General features: G+C 71.4%; 3 protein-coding genes across 4 annotated transcripts; 1 reads left to right on the forward strand and 2 right to left on the reverse strand.

Moving 5' to 3' along the window:
• Nucleotides 1-129: 129 nt before the first annotated feature.
• On the reverse strand, nt 130-2,353 carry LOC142051025 (uncharacterized). The gene is given in 6 exon segments (XM_075080243.1): nt 130-215; nt 217-510; nt 611-783; nt 1,228-1,521; nt 1,869-2,033; nt 2,113-2,353. Coding segments are annotated over 6 exon segments (1,197 nt in total). The 3' UTR covers nt 130-185.
• Nucleotides 2,354-7,872: 5,519 nt separating this feature from the next.
• GRINA (glutamate ionotropic receptor NMDA type subunit associated protein 1) lies at nt 7,873-15,199 on the reverse strand. Of its 2 annotated transcripts, none has more exons than XM_075080238.1 (7): nt 15,057-15,199; nt 11,122-11,477; nt 10,399-10,511; nt 10,121-10,321; nt 9,670-9,798; nt 9,002-9,145; nt 7,873-8,752 (listed from the first exon to the last, which is right to left on the reverse strand). In XM_075080238.1, the coding sequence occupies exons 2-7, from the start codon at nt 11,444-11,446 to the stop codon at nt 8,603-8,605; spliced, it is 1,062 nt and encodes a 353-aa protein (XP_074936339.1). In that variant the 5' UTR covers nt 11,447-11,477; nt 15,057-15,199; the 3' UTR covers nt 7,873-8,602. The 2 variants fall into 2 exon arrangements, with proteins under 2 accessions (XP_074936339.1, XP_074936340.1); XM_075080239.1 differs by having other exon boundaries at nt 11,122-11,474; nt 15,057-15,119.
• Nucleotides 14,283-21,303, forward strand: PARP10 (poly(ADP-ribose) polymerase family member 10; the record flags this gene model as incomplete). Its single annotated transcript, XM_075080244.1, is given in 20 exon segments — nt 14,283-14,310; nt 15,454-15,551; nt 15,553-15,609; nt 16,300-16,622; nt 16,825-17,070; nt 17,260-17,326; nt 17,328-17,532; nt 17,670-17,932; nt 17,964-18,120; nt 18,209-18,417; nt 18,537-18,687; nt 18,829-19,009; nt 19,012-19,259; nt 19,262-19,476; nt 19,478-19,525; nt 19,527-19,568; nt 19,570-19,768; nt 19,938-20,074; nt 20,169-20,625; nt 20,684-21,303. Coding segments are annotated over 20 exon segments (3,951 nt in total), but the record flags the coding sequence as incomplete, so codon positions are not given.
• Between the last annotated feature and the right edge of the window lie 5 nt (nt 21,304-21,308).

The following is a 21,308-nucleotide window of genomic DNA, read 5'->3' on the forward strand; positions in this document are numbered from 1 at the left end:
TGCTGGGGGTGTCCCCGAGCAGGAGCAGCGGCGGTGACGGTCGCACTCGTGGTGCCACGGCAAGGGCGAGGGTGCTGGAGCGGGTTTATTGCACGGCGCGGGGCTCCGGCTGCTGGTGGCACGGCCGGTGCGGGAGCGGGTGCCGGTGCGGGGTTTGGTGCCGGTGCAGGGTCAGGCCCAGCCGCTCACCAGAGGAAGAGGGGCTGCCCGTCCTCCCCGCGCCAGCTCCTGCAGGCACTCGAGCAGCACCATCGCGTCTGGCTGCATCGCCGGCGGCACCGCCTCGGCCACCGCACGGCGCAGGAGGGCCAGGCTGTGGCGGGCGCGGGCGCTGGGGCCGGCCGGCTCCGGCAGGATGCCATAGGTGTTGACGAGGGACTCGGCGAAGGCCGGGTGCACTGCGGGGCTGTAGCCCAGCACCCGCAGGCGCCCCATCAAGCCGACGTAGCGCCGGGCCGCGGTGGCACAGTGCTGCTCGTCGAAGGCCCCCGGCACGGTGCCGAGGGCGGTCTGCAGGGAGACACGGGGCAGCGTCAGCCCCCCGGCACCCATGGGGGGTTTTGGGGGCTGTGGCCGCGGCAACATGCCCGGCTCGGCCGCACCAGCCTACCGCCATGATCTTCTCCGGGATGTTGGCAACGGTGAAGCCGTAGAGCCGGGCGCGGTCGGGGAAGACGCTGGCGAGGATGCGGCGGTCCAGCTGGAAGGCGATCTCACCCACCAGCTGCTCCCACGCTGGCTGCGGGGTCGTCTGCGGGAGACGCCGGCGTCGGGCGCTTACCACTGCCCCGGGAGGGGCCCCCCACGCCCCACCGATGCCCCCCCGTGCCCCACACCAACACCTCCCCGTGCCCCACACCACCCCAGGGACCGGGCTGGGCCCCGGCACTGCTCCCCAGTGCCGCGACCCCTCTGGGGGTTTGTGGGGGCCAGCACGCTGGTTTAGCCAGGCAGAGGTGCCGGTTTTGCAGGACACACAAACCCGCGTGCCAGCTTAGCCCGGAGGCGCCGGCGCGCCCGCTACGAGCAGCGGTTTTGCCCGTGCAGAGGCCACGGGGTGCCCAGGGAGGTTGCCCCCCCGGCCTTCCCGTGCGTCCCCCGCTACGGGAGCCGCTCGCCGGGGCCCTCGCCGTACCCCGGGCCACGGCGCAGGGGGGAGCGGGGAGCGGCGGAGGTGCAGCACCCCGGGGGCACCGTGCCACTGGCAGCGCCGTGCCCGGCCCTCACCTCGCGGGCTGCAGCTTGGCGGTGGCTCCCGGCTGGAGGCGAGCCGCTCGGTGTCGTGGGCCGCCCGCTGCCAGGGCAGCCGCAGGTCCACCGGGTGCTTCAGGGCTGGGGGGACCCCAGACCCCAGCCCATGCAGGTCCGACAGCCGCAGGCTGGGGCTGCTCGGCTCAGGCACCGGGGGGTCCCGCGGCACCTCCGGGGGAGGCCGGCGGCCGGCAGAGCCGAAGCAGTCGAGGGGGCAGGAGAGGCGGTGGCTGTTGACGCCGGGGCTGCCGTGCGTGGTCACCGGGAGGGCTGGGGGACAGGGAGGGGGCTGCAGGCCCTGCAGTGCCGGGGGGGGCCCTGCACGCTGCCCCTGGCCCGTGCACCGCGGGGTGGGGATGGGATGGGATGGGGATGGGATGGGGATGGGGATGGGGATGGGGATGGGATGGGAGGGGATGGGGATGGGGAGGGGATGGGGATGGGATGGGGATGGGGATGGGATGGGGATGGGGATGGGAATGGGTTGGGGAGGGGATGGGGATGGGGAGGGGATGGGGATGGGATGGGGATGGGGATGGGATAGGGAATCAGCCCACCACTGCTCTTCCCATGAGCTTTAGGGTCCAATGCCCCCTCCCCAACCTCCCCGTTAATACTTCTGCTCCTGGCGACAGGCGAGAGCACCCCGCTGCTGACGTCGGTGCCGCTCGGCGTGGGCAGCGTGCTGTCCGGGGCCTGCTGGTGGTGGAGGGGCTCCCAGCAGGTGGTCTGGAAGATGGAGCTCTGCTCCAGGGGTGCCAGCTCCCAGTCCAGGGCGTTGGCTGCGGAAGGAGCAGGGGGTGCTTGCAGCCGCAGCACCCGCCAGCCCGGGACCACCACAGGGCTGCCCGTGCCCCCCACCTGGGCTGGGGAAGGCGAAGAGTCCCCCTCCGGAGCAGGGCATGGGGGCGAGGGGTGGCGCCGAGCCGGGCTGGCCACGCACGAGGTGCCGCAGGTGCCGCTGCTCCTTGAGCCGCCCCACCGCCCGCGTCAGCTCCTCATTCTCCGCCAGCAGCGCCTGGATCTCGCGCCGCAGCTGGTCGTAGCAGGCGAAGACCGAGAGTCCCGCGCGCGGGGGGCGGCCGCCGCGCACCGGCTCCATGGCGGGACCCCCGCCGGTCCCGGGCTGTGCCGCTCACACCACCACGTGCCGCACGCCGGGTGGCAGTGCCAGGGCTGGGGGCGCGGGATGGGCCCTGGCTCGCCGCGGGGCGCCGGGGGCGGCCGGGGCGTCTCCGATGGCGGGTGCCGGGGAAGGCTGGTTCCGAGGGGATGTCACAGAGGGGTGCTCCCCACCCCAGCCCCGCCATAGAGTGGCCATGGCACTCGGCCCACTGGCACCACAGCCCCCCAGCACTGTGGCCCCCTGGCACCACACTGGTCCCAGACTGGTGGGGGCTGGGAGGCACCCCTGGAGCTCACCCCGTCCCACCCCTATTGGAGCAGGCACCCCCAGAGCAGGGGCACAGGGCCGCGTCCAGGCGGGGGGTGAATGTCTCCAGGGAAGGGACCCCACAGCCTCTCTGGGCAGCCTGTGCCCCTGCTCTGGCACCCGCACAGGGAAGGGGTTTGTCCTCATGTTCAGGTGGAACTTCCCGTGTTCCAGCTTGTGGAACACCCCGCTGGGATGGCGGAGAGAATCGGAAGGGCCAGAGTAAGAAAACTTGTGGGTTGAGATAAGAGCAGTTTAATAATTAAAATAAACCATTAGTATAATAATAATAATAATAATAATAATAATAATAATAATAGTATAATGAAAAGGAAAATAACGAGAAAGAGAGATATGAAACCTCTGGAGGAGGGAAAAACCCCCAAACCACAAGTGACGCAACCACTCACCAAACAATGCCGCCGGTCCCTGAGCCACGATCGCTGCTTCCCCCGGCCAGCTGCCCCCTGTTAATAGACTGGGCGTGACACCGTGTGGTATGGAAGATCCCTTTGGCCAGTTTGGAGCAGCTGCCTTGGCTGAGTTCCCTCCCCTCCTGGCTTCTCGTGCCTCCGGCAGGGCCTGGGAAGCTGGGAAAGTCCTTGAGTAGCACAAGCCCTGCCCAGCAGCAACCAAAACATCGGTGTGTTATCAGTGTTATTTTCATACTAAGCCCAAAGCACAGCGCTGGGCCAGCTGCAGGGAAGAAAATTAACTCTATCCCAGCTAAAACCATGACACACTGAGCAGAGCCCAGCCCCATCCTCTTGACACCCGCCCTTCAGATATTTATAGGCACTGATGAGATCCCCCCTCAGCCTTCTCTTCTCCAGGCTGAACAAGCCCAGGTCTCTCAGCCTTTCCTCACAAGGGAGATGCTCCCTAATCATCTTCTTGATGATGATTCCTGGCCTTCTCGAACTGAGGGGCCCAGAACTGGACACAAGGTCTTTTCTGACCTTAATGATTCTATGACTGAGTTCCAAGTGAGCCTTGGCCTTCCTCGTTACATCTCTGCATACCCTGACAGCGTTCCTATATTCCTCCCAAGTGGCCAGTCCCTTTTTCCACATAATGTAAGATCTCTCCTTCTGCCATGTGAGTTTCTCTAGAAGCTCTTTGCCCATCCATACAGGTCTCCTGGCTCCTCTGCTTGACCTCTTCCTCTCAGGGATGCACCGATCTTGAGCTTGGAGGAAGTGCTCCTTGAATACTGACCAGCTCTCTTGGACCTCCTGACCTTCTAAAGCCCTAACCCATGGGACTCCTCCAAGCAGGTCTTTGAAGAGGCCAAAGTTGGCTCTCAAGTCCAGGGTTGTAATCCTACTTGTCGCCCTGCTTCTACCACACAGGATCCTGAACTCCACCATCTCACGGTCACTGCAGCCAAGGCTACCCCCAGCCCTCACACCCTCCACCAGGCCTTCTCTGTTGGTATAAGGTCCAGCAGCACAGCTCGCCTCATTGGCTCCTCCACCACCTGCCTCAAAAGTTAGCCTCGATGCTCTGCAGGAACCTCCTGGGCTGTGCGTGCCTCACCGTGTTGCTTTTCCTGCAAATACCAGGGTGGTTGAAGTCCCCCATGAGAACCAGGGCCTGCGACTGTGAGGCTGCTTCCAGCTGGCTGTAGAAGGCCTCGTCAACTTCCTCTTCCTCATCCCGTGGCCTGTAGCAAACACCCTCAACAGTGTCACCCGTATTTGCCTGCCCTACCCACAAGATCTCAACTCGCTCTTCCCCCACCCCTTGGCAGAGCTCGATATGCTCAGTTGCTCCCTCACACGAAGAGCAGCTCCCCCACCTCGCCTCGCCGGCCCGCCTGTCCTTAGAAATACGTAGCCATCGTGGCAGCGGGGCAGTTTTACAGCCATCGAGCCACCCCACCACGTCGCTGCGATCGGCCGCGGCCCTGCCGCCACGCGCAGGTCTCTAGTGCCCCATGTTTGCTCCCCACGCTGCCTGCGCTGGTGTGTGGGGGTTTCAGAGAGGGCATTGACCACGCAGCTTTCCCTGGGGGGGTGCACGAGGCTCCACTACAGCCACGCACACCCTTGCGGCGGTTGGTCTTCTGACTGTCATCTCGTGAGGCAGCTAAGGATCATCAACCCACAGGATGGTTTGGGATGGAAGGGACCTTCAGGGCCCATCCAGTCCAACCCCCTGCCACGAGCAGGGACAGCTTCAGCTAGACCAGGTTGCTCAGAGCCCCGTCCAACCTGGGCTTGAGTGTTCCCAGGGATGGGGCATCGACCACCGCTCTGGGCAACCTGGGCCAGGGTTTCGCCGTCCTCATTTCTTCCTTATATCCAGTCTAAATCTCCCCTCTTTAGTTTAAAACCATCAACCCTTGGTCTGACACACCAGGCCTGGCTAAAGAGGTTGCTCCCACCCTTCCTACAGCCCCCCTTTAAGCACTGAAAGGCTGCAATAAGGTCTCCCCGCAGCCTTCTCTTCCCCAGGCTGAGCAACCCCAACTCTCGCAGCCTCTCTCCCCACCAGAGGGGTTCCAGCCCTCACACCATTTCCGTGTCCCTCCTCCGGACCCCTCCAACAGGCCCGTGTCTGTGCTGTGCTGGGGACCCCAGAGCTGGACGCAGGGCTCCTGGGGGGTCTCCCCAGAGCGGAGCAGAGGGGGAGAATCCCCTCCCTCGCCCTGCTGGCCCCGCTGCTGGGGATCCATCCCCCCATCCCCCAGCCTGTGTCGATACTGGGGGTGGCCCCGACCCAGGGGCAGGACCTTGCACTTGGCCTTGTTTAATCTCATGAGGCTCTCCCAGGCCCCCCTCTGCAGCTTGTCCAGGTCTCTGGATGACACGCCGTCCCTCAGGCGTCACCTGCCCCGCTCAGCTCGGTGTCACCTGTAAACGTGCTGGGGGTGCTCTCGATCCCACTGCCTACGTCATTGATGGAGGTGTTAACCAGCACTGGTCCCAGTACGGACCCCTGAGGGACACCACTCATCACTGGTCTCCGTCTGGACATCGAGCCGTTGACCGCAACCCTCCGGATGCGGCCAGCCAGCCAGTTCCTCACCCACCGAACAGCCCACCCATCAAATCCTTGTCGCCCCAGGTTAGAGAGAAGGGTGCTGTGGGGTCTGTATCAAAGGCCTTTCGGAAGCCCAGCCAGACGACACCCATAGCTCTCCCCTGGCCCACTGATGCAGCCGCTCCATCGCAGAAGGCCAGTGGGTTGGTCAGGCAGGACCTGCCCTTGGTGAAGCCGTGCTGGCTGCCCCAAATCGCCTCCCTGTGCTCCACGTGCCGTAGCAGAGCTTCTAGGAGGGTCTTGCGCCATGGCCTGCCCCGGCACAGAGCTGAGGCCGACGGGACGGGGGTTCCCCGGGTCCTCCCTTCTACCCTTTCGAAATATGGGTACATATCCCCTCTTTCTGCCCCCGGGGACTCCACCTGCCTGCCACGACTTGTCAAACGTCACGGAGAGCGGCTGGGCAACTCCACCAGCCGATTCCCTCAGGGCTCTGGGACGCGCCTCGTCAGGTCCTGTGGGCTGGTGTACGTCCAGGTTCCTCAGGCGGTCACGAACCTGACCTTCCCTTAGGGCAGGAGGGGCTTTACCCCCCCCGGCCTCCACCCCGCAGCCCCTCGGCTCGGGGTGGGGGAGGGGAGAGGTGACCGGGGAAGACTGGGGCAAAAAAGCTGTTGAGCACCTCAGCCTTCTCCTCATCTGTTGATGCCAGGCCACCATTCCTGTTCACCGGGGGTGCGCGCTCTCTTTAACCTTCCTTTTCTGGTTGACGTATCTGTAGGAGCTCCCCTTGCCATCCTTTGCACCCCTCGCCCACCCAGCTCCAGCCGCCTCGGCCCTCCTCACCCCATCCCTACCCAACCGGGCAGCGTCCCTGTCCTCTTCCCAGGACACCTCTCCCTGCTTCCCCTGCCGGAGCAGTTCCCTCTTGCTCTCCAGTTTGACCAGCAGGCCTCGGCTCAGCCCTGCCGGTCTCTTCCCTTCCTCGCCTGGTTTCTCACACCTGGGGACTGAGAGCCCTTGCGCTGGGTGGAGCGCGTCCTCGGAGACCTGCCAGCTCCGCTCCGCTCCCTGGTCCCTGAGAGGCGGTTCCCGGGGGGTCCTGCTGACCAACTCCTGGAAGAGCTGGAAGTCCGCTTTCCTAAAATTTAGGGTCCCAACTATCCTGCTCGCTTTTCCCGTATCCCTCAGGAGTGTGGACTCCACCAACGCGTGATCGCTGCAGCCCCGGCTGCCTCCAACCTTGACGTCACCGACGAGCTCGCTTGCACCGGTGACGGCCAGGCCCGGCATTGCATCCCCTCGGGCAGCGCCGCCTATTCCCCGGCTCAGGTTATCCTCGACCCGTTCTAGGAACGCCCTGGATCGCCCGCAGCTCGCCGGGCTGCTTCCCCAGCTGACCTCGGGGTGGCTGAAGTCCCCCCGGCAGGGCGAGCGCCTGCGAAGCCTCCTGGAGCCGGAGGAAGAAGGGCTTCGCCGGTGGCTCCCCTTGGTCAGGCGGCCTGTGGCAGGCACCGGCCACGAGGTTCCCTTTGCTGCCTCTGCTCCTTACCCTCCAGCGTTCGACCCGCTCGTGGTTATTCTCCAGGGACGGCTCCTCACACCGTACCGATTTCTCGCCGGAGAGGCAGCGCCCGCGCCCCTCCGTCCTCGCCTGTCCCTTCCGAGCAGGCTGTAGCCGTCGGTGGCCACAATCGTCGCGGGATCCGCCCCACCAGGTTCCAGCGATGGCAATCGGCCGGGGCACCGGTGCCGCCGCTCTGCTCGGCCCGCTTTACTCCCCCGTCGGATGTGGCGGCACGAGCATTGCCGCTTTGGCCCCCCCCGAGCCCTTCGGTCCGCTGCCAAGGACGCCCTTGCCGGCGCAGCCGTTGGCGGCCGCTCCGTCACCGCCGGCGCACGGCGCCCCGGCTGCTGGAGGAGCTCCGGTGCCAGGGCTGGCTGCCGGCAGAGCCCACGGAGCGCGGCGCAGCCGGGGCACCGGCAGCAGATCAGCCCTGCCGGGGTGGCAGAGCCGGGCACCGGGACGGCGAGGAGGGCGGTGGACGCAGCCGAGCTCCCCGGTGCTGGGCAAATCCCTGCCGGTGGCTGATCCCGAGTGGGATGGGGCTGGAGGGGGGGGGGCTGCCGGCAGCCCCTGGGCTTGGCCGTGCCGGGCCCGGCCAGCGTCGGCAGGAAAGGAGAGCCGGAGCCGGCAGAGATGAACTAGGCGGAGGTTTATTAACAGCAGGAGCTGGAGCCACAGAATGGGGCAAGAACGGAGCCGTGGCCACGCGAGGAGGGGGCTGGGGCCGGGACCCCCGCGCTGCCGGGGCAGGGACGGCGGCTCAGGCCCCCGGGTCCCCGCAGGGACGCTCCAGCAGCGACTGGTGCCCAGCGCAAGGACCCCGAGCCGGGCGGCGGGACCCTGCCCTCAGCCCTGCCTGCAGCTTGCGGGGGGTCCGGGGGTGCCGCCGGTGCTGACCCTGCCTGCGCGGCCAGGGGGGGACGGCGAGGGGCGAGGGCAGCGCGTGCGCGGGGGGAGAGGTGCTTCCAGTCCTCCTTCAAGGCAAGGGTGGGGGGGAGAGGCTGTATTCACAGCGGGGGGGAAGCGGGGGGCCTGGGCGGGGGGCTGCTGGGGGGGCAGGAGGGGCGGCTGCGGCACCCCAGCAGGCAGGCACGGGCAAGCGCTGCCTGCCTTGCCCTCGCCTCCCGGCGAGGGGTCAGAGCTCTTACCCGCCTCAGGGGACCCCCCAAGCCCCCGGCCCGGAGAGCCCCCCCGCAGCCGCTCCCGGCGGGAGCTGGGGAGGTGGCCGGGGTCAACGAAACTCTAAGGGGAGAAACTCGACGAGGGGGGTGCGATGAAACACCAAACAAAACCGGCTACGGGGAGGGGGGCACGAACCGGGACGCACACCGTGGGGCGGCGGGGGGGCGGCCGCGGTGGCACCGCTACTCCTTGGCCCTGCCGATGATGGCCAGGATGTAGAGGAAGATGTTGATGATGTCTGTGTAGAGGTTGAGGGCGGCGAAGACGTACTCCTCGGGGCTGAGCGCCAGCTGCTTGTTGCCCAGGATCATCTGCGTGTCCACCGCCAGGAACTGCGAGAGAGGGGGCGTCGGGGCGGGGGGGACACACTCACAGAGCCGGGCTGGGGGCGGGGGGCGGCCACGGCACCCCGCGCCACCAAGCAGCTACCCCATGAAAGGGTCCCCTGGTCCCTGCATCCCCCCCTGGCTGGGTCCTGCACCCTCCCCCCCCCAGCCCGAGCCCCCAGGGATGTGGCGGAGAGTTCGGCCCCCCCAGGCAGGGGCGGCAGCGGGAGGACGGGCCCCCCCCCCGGCACTTACGCAGGTGAAGAGCAGGGCCCCCAGGGATGCGTAGATGATGTCCATGATGCGGTTCCGGATGAAGATGCAGAGGATGGAGAAGACGATGAGGACGACGAGGCAGATGATGAGCACGCCCCGGCAGGAGGTGAAGTCGTACTTGGTCTGTGGGACAGGGGGGAGTGAGCGGGGAGCCGGGGGGGTCGCACGGCCTGTTTGGAGCCCCCAGCCCCAGCAGGGAGCCTGGGGGGGTCGTACACCCAGTTTGGAGCCCCGAGCCCCAGCAAGGAGCCAAGGGGGGGCCTAGGCCCAGTTCAGAGCCCCCAGCCCCAGCAGGGAGCTGAGGGGGGCTGTACACCTGGTTTGGAGCCCCCAGCCCCAGCAGGGAGCCAAAAGGGGGTTGCATACCCGGTTTAGAGCCCCCAGTCCCTTGCAGGGAGCCAAGGGTGGGTTGCATACCTGGTTTGGAGCCCCCCACCCCAGCAGGGAGCGTGGGGGATCGTACGCCCTGTTTGGAGCCCCCAGCCCCAGCAGGGAGCTGGGGGTGGCTGTACACCCGGTTTGGAGCCCCCAGCCCCAGCAGGGAGCCAAAAGGGGGTTGCATACCTGGTTTGGAGCCCCCAGCCCCAGCAGGGAGCTGGGGTGGGGGGGGTCACCCAGACACACACCCACCCAGCCCCGGCGCTGACCTGCAGGGAGAAGATGACGACGGTGAAGCAGACGACGACGGTGATGCCCACAGCCATGATGACGGCGTCGGTGTTGTAGAAGCTGGCGATCATCCCCACCATGTAGGACAGGCTGACGGTCAGGATGGACTGGGGAGCAGAGGGGCACCGCGTCACGGCGGCTCGGCCACCCCCCGCCTTCGCCGCGCCCCGCCGCGTCCACCCAGGCCCGGTGACGCCGCGCCTCCACGGTGCCCAACGCCCTTCATGCCGGGCTCTTGGCTTCGCCGAGTCCGGGGCGGGCTCCGCTGTCACCAGGCAGGCTGTTGTCCCCCCCGCACCCCCTGAACCCCTCCATCCATGCCCCCCGTCCTCGCAGCCATCCCCTGCAGGACCACCGGCACCCCCAGGGCCGCGGGGCTGCCAAAGCCGGGGCCGAGCCCGCCCGCCGCCGCCCCGGCACGGCGCTTACCAGGGCCACCAGGTTCCAGGGGTGCTTGCGGCGGAAATCCCCGCAGCAGCTGAGGACGATGAGGGAGATGAAGAAGACGGCGTACGAGACGTAGTACGTCCAGACGTTGCGCTGCACGAAGCCCTTCACGCCTTTCACGAAGGTGAAGATGGCCACGAAGGCGAAGGTGACGGTCAGCTGCAGGGTGAGCACCAGGAAGACCTGGGGGACGGGGGTCACGGCGCCCAAAAGCCACGGCCCCCCCCCGCCCCGGGGGAGCGCCCCCGGCCGAGCCCCACCTTGCGGATGAAGGCCTGCCGGACACTCTTGTCGTCCCAGTGCGCGGTGGGGAAGTCCTGGTTGTCATAGTAGGAGGGTGGCCCGTCCTCGTGGTAGGTGCTGTGCAGGGGGGCTGCGGGGAGAGGCGGGGGGGGGGGGTGGTGGTGAAGGGGGCTGGCGGGTGGGGGGCTGCCTGCGCCGCCGCGCCGAGTCCCTGCCCTGCCCGCCGGGGCGGCCGCTCACCGACTCGGGTGACCACGATGGCCGGTCTCCACCACGCGCGGTGGGACCCAGCTCCGGCTGGCAGCGGCGAGGGAAGAGGAGAGACGGGGCTGAGGGGGCTGGGGGGAGGTTGCCCCCCGAAGCCAGGCTTCACGCCAGCGCGCCCACCGAGCTGACAGCTCCAGGCAGCGTCCCTGCTCCTGGGGCCACGGCCAGCACCCTGCTCCGGCGGCGGAGGCACCCCATGGTGCCCCCCGGGGCCACGCTCATCTCTGGGGGGCTCACGGGGCAGGATCCCTTCACTGGGGGTCCCCACAGACCCAAGCTGCGCTACCAGCCAGACCCCCCCCACCCACCGCGCCGGCTGTATGGCCAGACCTCCCTCCGGTGGACCCCCCCCAGTGCTGTCGGCAGCGCCCCAGCATTGCCCGCCACAGGAGGGGACCCCCTCCTTGGCCACAGATTGGGGCGCGTGCCCCGGGATGGACCCCCCCGCTCTCCCCCTGACCCCCATTACTCACAGTCTTGGTCCCCGGGGACCATGGGCTGCGGCTGGGCGTACGGCGGCTGGGCGTAGGGTCCCTGGGGGTACGGCCCCGCCGGCGGGTACGGCCCGGGGGGGTACGGCCCGGCAGCGGGGTACGGCCCGGCAGCGGGGTACGGCCCAGCGGCGGGGTACGGCCCCGGCCCCTGTGGGAAGCCCGGCTGGTTGTAGGGCGCTGGGGCGAACTGGGGCTGGGGGAAAGGGGCGGTGGGGTAGGGGGGCTGCGCGTAGGCCGGGGGGGCCGTCGGCTGCTGCCCCGGGAAGCCGTCGCCGGACACCAGGAAGCTCTTCTCGTGGGACATCTTCGCCCCCCGGCTGGCTGCCGCCTCTCTGCTGCGGGGAGGAGGGGTGGGGGGTCAGGCACGGTGGCCATCACCCCCCCAACTGCCATCACCCCCGGCTGCCATCACCCCTCCAACTGCCATCACCCCCCGCCGCCATCACCCCCCCAACTGCCATCACCCCCCGCCGCCATCACCCCTCCAACTGCCATCACCCCCTGCCACCATCACTCCCCCAACTGCCATCACCCCCCCAACTGCCATCACCCCCCCAACTGCCATCACCCCCTGCCGCCATCACCCCCCCAACTGCCATCACCCCCGGCTGCCATCACCCCTCCAACTGCCATCACCCCCCGCCGCCATCACCCCTCCAACTGCCATCACCCCCTGCCGCCATCACCCCCCCAACTGCCATCACCCCCCGCCGCCACCACCCCCCAAATGCCATCACCCCTCCAACTGCCATCACCCCCTGCCGCCATCACCCCCCCAACTGCCATCACCCCCCCAACTGCCATCACCCCCTGCCGCCATCGCCCCCCCAACTGCCATCACCCCCTGCCGCCATCACCCCCCAACTGCCATCACGCCCCCAACCGCCATCACCCCCCAACTGCCATCACCCCCCAACTGCCATCACCCCCCCAACTGCCATCACCCCCCCCCTGCCATCACCCCCCAACTGCCATCACCCCCCAACTGCCATCACCCCCCCAACTGCCATCACCCCCCCCCTGCCATCACCCCCGGCTGCCATCACCCCTCCAACTGCCATCACTCCCTGCCGCCATCACCCCCTGCCGCCATCACCCCCCAACTGCCATCACCCCCCCAACTGCCACCACCCCCTAACTGTCATCACCCCCACCACCCATGGCCCCTCTCCCGCACGCCCAGGCAGTCCTGGGGGTCCCAAACCGGGGGTCCCCGACCTGGTACAGCCCTGCGGAGGAGGGACCCCGACCCAGCGCAGCCCCGCAGAGGGGGGGGTCCCGGTCCCATTCGCTCCCCAGGCCCACACAAGATGGCCGCCCCGGTGGCGGGGCCATTACCATGGCAACAGCCCCCCCCCCCCCCCCCCGGCTGCCCCGGCCCCCCGCGGCTGCCCCGGCCCGGGCCCTGCGGGGAGGCCTCGGCCACGGCGGCGGCCGGCGTGCGGGGCCGGTGGGTCGCGGCGGCCGCCGCGGTGGGAGCCCCGGCGCTGCCCGGCTGCTCTTCGTCACCAGCCTCGCCTCCCCGCCCCACTTTCAGCCGCCGCCGCCTCCCCCCGGCACCGGCGTGGCCGGCTGCCAGCGCCCCGCCACCGGAGCACCGGGGTCCAACCAGACCCGAGGGGGCTCCCCTCGGCGGAGGCGGCCGCCGGCGAAGGCGCAGGACCGGCAGCGGTGCCGCGTCGCGACCCCCCCCCCGTCCCCCGGCCCTGCCTCCGCCGGCCGGCCGCGGCGGCACAGGGCTGCCGCAAGCACCGCGGGTCGCCCCCGCGCCGGAGCCGGTTCTGCGTGGGACGCGGGATCACAAAACCACGCAGCTGCGGGAGCGGCGGCTCCGGCTGCGGCCCTGCGCGGTGACCGCGCGGCCGGCGGGGGACGGGCAGCTGCCCGCAGGGCTGGCACCGGCAGGCAGAGCCCCCGCCAGCCCTGCGCAACCCCGCGCCGCGGCAGCAGGGATGCCACGGGATGCGCCGGCGCCGCAGCGAAGGACCGGCGTCCCCGGTGCCGGTGCCAGGGCCCGGCCGAGTGACAGCCCCCCCCCCCCGCCCCCCCCATGGCCGGTGGCGCAACCGAAGCCGGCCGCCCGCGTGACGCCCGGCCCGGTGCCACGGGGAGGGACCGGGGGGGGGGGGGGGGAGGGGGTGCTCTGCCCTGCGGCACCGCGGCTGCGGCTACGTGACCCCCCCCCCCGCCCCGGCTCGGCAAGGGGCCGCCAGCCCAGAGCCCCCCCCCGGGCAGCCCCGGGGGAGGGCAGGGACCCCCTCGCGGGCAGCGCCGTGGGGGCGCGGAGGGTGGATGGAGCACCCCGGGGATGCAGGCGGCGCCGGCACGAGGGGCACCCCACATAGGGGGCACCCCACATAGGGGGCACGAGCAGGATGGGCGGGCACACCACGCAGGGTGCGCGCAGGCCGGGGGGCACGGGGTGCCTGCGGCATGGGGGGGGCACATGCATGGGAGCATGCAGCGTGGGGGGGCACAGGGTGCCTACGGCACGGGGGGCACGTCGCGGGGGGCACGTGGCACGGGGTGCAGGGGGTGCGTGTGACGGGGGTGTGAGGCACACGGGGTGCAGGGGGTGCGTGTGACACGGGTGTGAGGCACACGGGGTGCAGGGGGTGCGTGTGACGGGGGTGTGAGGCACACGGGGTGCAGGGGGTGCGTGTGACACGGGTGTGAGGCACACGGGGTGCAGGGGGTGCATGTGACACGGGTGTGAGGCACACGGGGTGCAGGGGGTGCGTGTGACGGGGGTGTGAGGCACACGGGGTGCAGGGGGTGCGTGTGACGGGGGTGTGAGGCACACGGGGTGCAGGGGGTGCGTGTGACACGGGTGTGAGGCACACGGGGTGCAGGGGGTGCATGTGACGGGGGTGAGGCACATGGGGTGCAGGGGGGTGTGTGTGACGGGGTGTGCTGGGCATGGGGTGCATGGGGTGCCTGTGACAGGGGGTGCGCAGCACTTGGGGTGCACGGGGGGTGTGTGGCACAGGGTGCATGCACCTTCGGGTGCACAGCACACAGATTTCAGGGGGTGCCTGTGGCATGGGGTGCAGGGGGTGCATGTGACGGGGTGCACAGGATAGGGGGTGCAGGGGGTGCCTGTGACAAGGGGTGCAGGGGGTGCACCCCGCCTGGGGTGGATGCTGCGGGGAGTGCAGGGGGGCGCAAGTGCGTGCAGGGGGGTGCAAGGGGGGCATGGGGTTGTGCAGGGATTGTGGGGGGGTGCAGGTGGGTGCAGGGGGGGCGGGGGGGCAGGGGGTTGCAGGTGGGCGCGGGGGGGCGCAGGGGGACACGGGGATGTGCAGGGATTGTGGGGGGGTGCAGGTGGGTGCAGGGGGGGCGGGGGGGCAGGGGGTTGCAGGTGGGCGGAGGGGGGCGCAGGGGGACACGGGGATGTGCAGGGATTGTGGGGGGGCGCAGGTGGGTGCAGCGGTTGCAGGGGTTTGCAGGGGAGCACGGGGGGCGCAGGGGTTGTGGGGGGGCGCAGGGCGGCGCAGGGGTTGCGGGGGGGGCACGGAGGGGTGCAGGGGTTGCGGGGGGTGCCCTCCGCCCCCCCGCCCGTTTTCCCCGCCACTCCGTAAGCCGCTTTGCCTCAGCCCGGTAAAGCCAAGCGCGGCCTATTTACGGCAGCACCAGCCCTAATCCCTCCGCACCACCCGCGGGGGCTGGGGTGGGACGGACACACCGGCGGGGCACCCCCCGTGCCCACGGCAGCGGGGTCCGGTCCCGCACCCCCCCCGCCACCCCCCCCTCCCCTCCCGGTGCCCCCCCGCTGCGGAATGCGGCAGGGCGGAGCGGGGACACCGCGAAGGGGGGGCGGCGTCCGTCCCCCGACCCCCTCCCCGCGCCCCGGTGCGGCGGGACACCCCCCCCCCCCGACCCCGCATCGCCCCCCCCCCCCGCACCCCGCTCACCGCCGGGCCCTGCGGCAGCGCCGGCTTCGCTCCGCTGCGGGCGGGGCTCCGGGAGGGGCGGGGCTTCCCGAGGGGGCGGGGCTCCCAGAGAGCGGGCGACGCCGAGCCCGCCCCGTCCCTTCGCTGGGCGGGGCCTAACGGAGGGGCGGGGCCGCGCGGCGGCGTTGGCCCCGCCCCCTCGGACTCACCCCCCCCCCGGGCGGGGCCTGGCGGTGCAGCGCCCCCGTGTGGCGGCGGCGCGGCATCGGCGCGGGGAGGGGGGGCGGGAGGCACCTGCGTGTCCCCGCGTGACCCCGCCCCGTCCCCGCGTGTTCCTGTCCCCGCGTGTCCCCGTCCCTCTGTATCCCCATCCCTGTCCCTGCCCGCCCCCCCGCTGCTCACTCCGTTCCCCCTTCAGGGAACGGGCCCTTCTCTCTGTTAGCCCGTGTCACGCGTGGGGCCGTTCCCGTGCCCCACCCCCGGGAGGCCCCGCCCCCGCCCCTCCCCTTCCCTTCCCGCCTCCCGCCCTCTTTCGCTTTCGTTTCTCTGTCGGGGCGGAGCGGAGGAATGCCTGGTGCGGGGGGGGGGGGGTGTCCTTCCCGGGGGCGTGGGGCTGCGTGGGGGCCTGTCCCGGGGACGTGGGCTGCGTGGGGGTCCTTCCCGGGGGCGTGGGGCTGCGTGGGGGCCTGTCCCGGGGACGTGGGCTGCGTGGGGGTCTGCCCCAGGGGCATGGGGCCGCGTGGGGTCCTGCCGCGGGTCCGTGGGGCTGCGTGGGGGCCTGTCCCGGGGACGTGGGCTGCGTGGGGGTCTGCCCCAGGGGCATGGGGCCGCGTGGGGTCCTGCCGCGGGTCCGTGGGGCCGCGTGGCGGCCTGTCCCGGGGCCGTGGGGCTGCGTGGGGGCCTGTCCCGGGGACGTGGGCTGCGTGGGGGTCTGCCCCAGGGGCATGGGGCCGCGTGGGGTCCTGCCGCGGGTCCGTGGGGCCGCGTGGGGTCCTGCCGCGGGTCCGTGGGGCTGCGTGGGGGCCTGTCCCGGGGACGTGGGCTGCGTGGGGGTCTGCCCCAGGGGCATGGGGCCGCGTGGGGTCCTGCCGCGGGTCCGTGGGGCCGCGTGGCGGCCTGTCCCGGGGCCGTGGGGCTGCGTGGGGGCCTGTCCCGGGGACGTGGGCTGCGTGGGGGTCTGCCCCAGGGGCATGGGGCTGCGTGGGGTCCTGCCGCGGGTCGTGGGGCTGGTGGGGGCCCTGAGCCAGGGATGTGGGGGTGTGAGGGGTGTCCTTGTTCCCGGGGGTCGCGCCGGGGCTGGGTGGGTGGGGCGGACCCCCACGGGGGGAGGTGCAGCCGGGGGGGTGTGGAGTGCTGGGTGGGTAGGGACAGGGGCGGGGGGAGGCGAAGGGGTCCCCCCGTCCCCCAACGCGCGTGTGGCCGGGCAGGATGGCGGAGGGGGTGCTGGAGGTGGGGGCGTCCCCCCCGACATGGAGGAGGAGCTGGCAGTGCTCTACTTTGAGAGCCGGCGGCGCTCGGGGGGGGGGCCCGTGCTGAGCTGCCAGCGCCTCGGCCCCCTCCTCTTCCTCACCTTCGAGAACCCCCAGGGTGAGTGTGGGGCAGGGAGCGGCATGGCTGGGAGCACTGGGGTGGGGTGGGAGCAGGCCCCATGGCGTGTGGGGGGCCCCAATCCCCACTGGGCGTGCTGGGGAGCAGTGCTGCGCCCCCAGGGGACCCCGGGAGCAGGGCAGGCACCAGGGTGGGCTCCGGGGCTCCCCCCACCCAGTGACACCCCTGTGTCCCCCCCCAGATGCCCAGAACGTCCTAGCCCGTGGCAGCCACCGGCTGGGGGGGGCCAAGCTGGGGGTGCGCCCTGCCCCACCCTGGGACCCCAACCACCTGCTACTGCGGGGGCTGCGCCCCGAGACCCCCCCTGAGCTCCTGGAGCCGCACCTGGAGGCGCTGCTCGGTCGCCCCCACGGCACCTTCGACCTGTGCCGGGGCCCGGCGCCCGGCTGGGGGCTGCTGCGCCTGCGGGACCCCATCACCTCCCTCGGTGAGCCGTAGCGGGGGGCGATCGCCGGGGGCTCCGCGCTCGCCCAGCTGCGGCACAGTGCTGGTGCCGGGGTGGCGTTGCGGGGTGCGGTGCCGGTGAAACGGTGCCGTCGGCGTAGCCGCGGTGGCTGAAGTGGCTTCTAGAGCCTGGGGGCTGCCGGGGCCGTGGGGGGCTGCCAGGGGTCGCCAGGCGCCCCCCTGGCGTCACCGCCACCCCTGTCCCGGTAGAGTTCGCGGCAGTGGAGCAGCGGGCGCAAGCGGCAGGGGCCGGAGGGGGCCGCAGTGGCCCTGCTGCGGCCGCCGCAGACCAGCAGCGTGCTGGTGCGGGCAGAGGCGCCGGGGCTGTGCCGCGACCTGCTGGAGCTCTACTTCGAGAACCGTCGCAGCGGCGGCGGCAGCGTGCAGGCGGTGCGGCTGCTGCGGGGCGGCCGGGCGGCCGTCGTCACCTTCCAGGAACCCGCAGGTGAGCAGGGGGGCGTGGAGGGGACCCCAGCCCCCAACCTGTGCTGCCGTGGTGGGCTGCCGGCACCGTGGCTGTGCCGCGTGCCGGGGGGGGGGGGCTGCGCTCGAGCGCTGGCTGCCCGTCCTCTCCCCCCACAGCGGCGCAGCGGGTGCTGCAGAGGCCCCACCGGCTGCAGGACACGGTGCTGGCCCTCGCCCCCCACTACCCCTTCCTGGAGCCGCTGGAGGAGGACGCAGACCCCCCGCCGGACACGGCACGTCTACCAGACACAGCCCCGCCACCAGACGTGACCCCCTCGCCGGACACGACCCCACACCACACACAGCCCCCCCAGCCCCTGCCAGCCCAGACCCCTGCCTGGAGGTGGCAGAGCCACTGGCATCGGGCCGGTGCCGGGGGCGCTTCCCAGGGAGGGTGAGGACACGGAGCAGGCGGCGATGGCGGGGTCGGCGCAGGACGAGGTGCTGGTGCCGGCGGAGCCGGGAGCGCTGCGCTACCTGCAGCGGCACTACCAGGACCTGCTGGCCAGCATCCCCGAGGTGTCCCTGCTGCCGCTGGAAGGGGAGGACGTCACCGGATTCCGGGTGAGCTGCGGGCAGGGGTCCGCGCCTGCGGCTCCTGGCGGCACGGTGCCGATGCAGCGGGCAGGCCCTGACCTCCCGGCGCTCGCCGGCAGGTGGGCGGGGAAACGGGCGGTGCCGGGCAGCGGCTGATTTCCTGCAGAGCCTGCTGGGCACCGTGGGCTCGCAGCCGGTGCTGCTGCGGTTCCCCGGCGTCGCCCGCTTCCTGCGGGACGAAGGCGGGCAGAGCGTCCTCCAGCAGCTGGAGAGCCGCTTCCATTGTGTCATCGACCTAGACGGCGTCCACTGGAGCCCCCCGGACCCCAGGTGTGGCCGGTGCCTCCGGGGAGGGCGGGGTGCCCAGCACCCGAGCCGCTGGGAGGCGGGTGCCGTCGCACCGGCCCCTGCCACGCGTGCGGCTCCGGTGATGGTGCCTCATCCCTGCAGCTGGAGCTGGCGGAGCTGCTCCCCCGGAGCTGCCGCCGGGACCCCCTGCCCACGGCGCTGCGCTCCGGGCACCAGGACCGGCTGGACGACGCCGACAGTGCTGACAGTGCCGATGACGCCGACGGCAACAGCCTTCACTCCAACATAGGTGAGGGGTGGCGTGGGATGAGGGGGCCGCGCCGGCGCCTGCTTTCCCGGTGCCGTGGTGGGAGGGGGCTACGGACACCGGTGTCCCTCCGCCGCGCACCGCGGTCAGGAGTCGCGGTTGACGCCTCGCTCCTCCCTGCAGAGGAGATCAAGGAGCTGCTGGCAGCGCTGCACCCCGGCGAGGACGCCAGCGATGGGGAGCCCGTGCCGCAGCCCGGCGACGACTCCGGCGAGGAGCTGGACTCCCACACCAAGCCCCTTGCCGCGGTCGACGCGGAGGGCATCGGGCAGACGCTGTTGGGCGGGCAGGGAGCTGGATGGAGGAGGAGGCGCAGATGGTGCTGGCCATCCAGCGCTCCATGGACAGCAGGCGGCACGAGGAGGAGGAGGAGGAGGAGCTGGCGCGCGCCACCGCGCTCTCCCTCCGCTCCTACTGCCAGGAGCGTCGGGCAGCCCCCGGCGCACGGAGCGAGGAGGAGGAAGATGCCGGCCTCCTGGCCGCGTTGGAGGCCTCCCTGGAGGAGGCTCTGCCGGCGGCGGACACGGCGCGGGTGATGGTGTTCTACTCCTTCGAGCGGACGTGGCCGCGGTGCCGCGGGAGCTGGAGCAGGCACTGGAGGGGCGGCTGCGGGTGGAGGAGGTGGCGAGCGAGCGCCTGCGGGTGCTGCCGGCCGCCTGCCACCGCTGCCTGACCTTCCTGCAGCGCAAGCACGCCGTGCGCCTCTGCCTGCGCCACGGCACCGCCACGCTGCACGGCTTCGCCGAGTACGCCGCCGCCGCCGCCCGCGACCCTCGCCCTCCTGCTGCCGCGGCTGCCGCAGCCGGAGCGCGGCCCCCCCGGCCACCGCCGCGGGCTGGGTGCGGTGGGACCCCTCCGGCACCCGCCGTCCCCTACGGCCCCGATGCCGCCGCGCTGCTGGAGCAGGCCTGGCTGCGCCGGGAGCGCCGGCTGGACCTGCTGCTGGACGGGCGGCCCTTCACCGTCGACTTCAAGCGGATGGAGGAGTACGACATCGGCAGCGCCTGCGCCTCGGCCATCTCCCGCAGCTCGCCCCCGACGGAGAGCGCCCGCCGCCTGCTCGGTGCGTGCCGCTGCCTGCGGCGCTGCTGGCACGGTGCCGCCGCGCCGGGCAAGCGCGATGGGGCCGCGGGGCCAGTCCTGCCCCGGCACGGGGTTCCCCACCCGGGGGTTGGGGGGGGTGGGGGAGGCCACGTGCCGTGCCGGTGTTCACGGGGGGCCGTGTCTGGCAGGGCCGGAGGTGCTGGGCCTGGAGGAGGAGGAGGTGAGGCTGATGCCGCTGGCCGAGGACTCGGAGGAGTTCTGTGACACCGTGCGCCATTTCTACGAGACGCTGGAGGAGCTGCACAGCCACATCAGCATCGTCAAGGTGGGTCCCGGCGGCCCCGGGGGGGACGGGGGAGCCCAGCCCAGCCCAGTCTCCCCACGGCAGAGCCCTCAGCGCTTGTGGTGCCGCCCGGCAGGTGGAGAAGCTGATCCACCCGCTGCTGTACAAGCAGTACCAGCTGAAGAAGACGAGCATGGAGAAGGTGTGTACCGGTGGCGCGGTGGAGAGGGTCCTCTTCCACGGCACCACCGAGACCTCCAGCCGCGAGATCTGCTTGCACGGCTTCAACCGCAGCTTCTGCGGCAAGAACGGTGAGCGATGGCACGGGGTGCCGATGCGGGCGCAGGGTGCGATACGAGCGCAGGGGCCCAATCCAGGCACCGGGTGCGGATGCGGGCTCCGGGTGCGGATGCGGGTGCAGGGGCCCAACCCAGGCACAGGGTGCGGATGCGGGCGCGGGGGCCCAACCCAGGCACAGGGTGCGGATGCGGGCTGCGGGTGCGGATGCGGGTGCAGGGGCCCAACCCAGGCACAGGGTGCGGATGCGGGTGCAGGGGCCCAATCCAGGCACGGGGTGCGGATGCGGGCACGGGGTGCGGATGCGGGCGCAGGGGCCCAATCCAGGCACGGGGGTGCTGATGCGGGCGCGAGGTGCGGATGCGGGCGCAGGGGCCCAATCCAGGCACGGGGTGCGGATGCGGGCACGGGGTGCGGATGCGGGCGCAGGGGCCCAATCCAGGCACGGGGTGCAGATGCGGGCGTGGGGTGAGGATGCGGTGGCAGGGGCCCAATCCAGGCACGGGGTGCGGGTGCGGGTACGGGGTGCGGATGCGGGCGCAGGGGCCCAATCCAGGCACGGGGTGCGGATGCGGGCTCCGGGTGCGGATGCGGGTGCAGGGTCCCAATCCAGGCACGGGGTGCCGATGCGGGCACCGGGTGCTGATGCAGGCGCAGGGGCCCAACCCAGGCACGGGGTGCCGATGCGGGCACCGGGTGCTGATGCGGGCGCAGGGGCCCAATCCAGGCACGGGGTGCTGATGCAGGCGCAGGGGCCCAATCCAGGCACGGGGTGCGGATGCGGGCACCGGGTGCAGGCGCAGGGTGTGGGTGCAAGTGCGGGGTCCCGATGCGGGCACGGGGGCCCAATCCAGGCATGGGGTGCGGATGCGGGCACCGGGTGCGGATGCGGGCACCGGGTGTGGGTGCGGGCACCAGGTGCAGATGCGGGCTCCGGGTGCAGATGCGGGCACGGGGTGCAGATGCGGGCGCGGGGGCC

This window comes from Phalacrocorax aristotelis, unplaced genomic scaffold (assembly GCF_949628215.1).
Source record: "Phalacrocorax aristotelis unplaced genomic scaffold, bGulAri2.1 scaffold_266, whole genome shotgun sequence".
NCBI lineage: Eukaryota > Metazoa > Chordata > Aves > Suliformes > Phalacrocoracidae > Phalacrocorax > Phalacrocorax aristotelis.

Coding starts and splice junctions, on each gene's coding strand:
- GRINA (XM_075080238.1), bottom strand. CDS start 11,446: ATGTCCCACGAGAAGAGCTTCCTGGTGTCCGGCGACGGCTTCCCGGGG. Junction 10,512..11,121: donor GGTCCCCGGGGACCAAGACT/GTGAGTAATGGG, acceptor CTCTCCCCGCAG/CCCCCCTGCACAGCACCTAC. Junction 9,146..9,669: donor TCGTCATCTTCTCCCTGCAG/GTCAGCGCCGGG, acceptor CCTGTCCCACAG/ACCAAGTACGACTTCACCTC.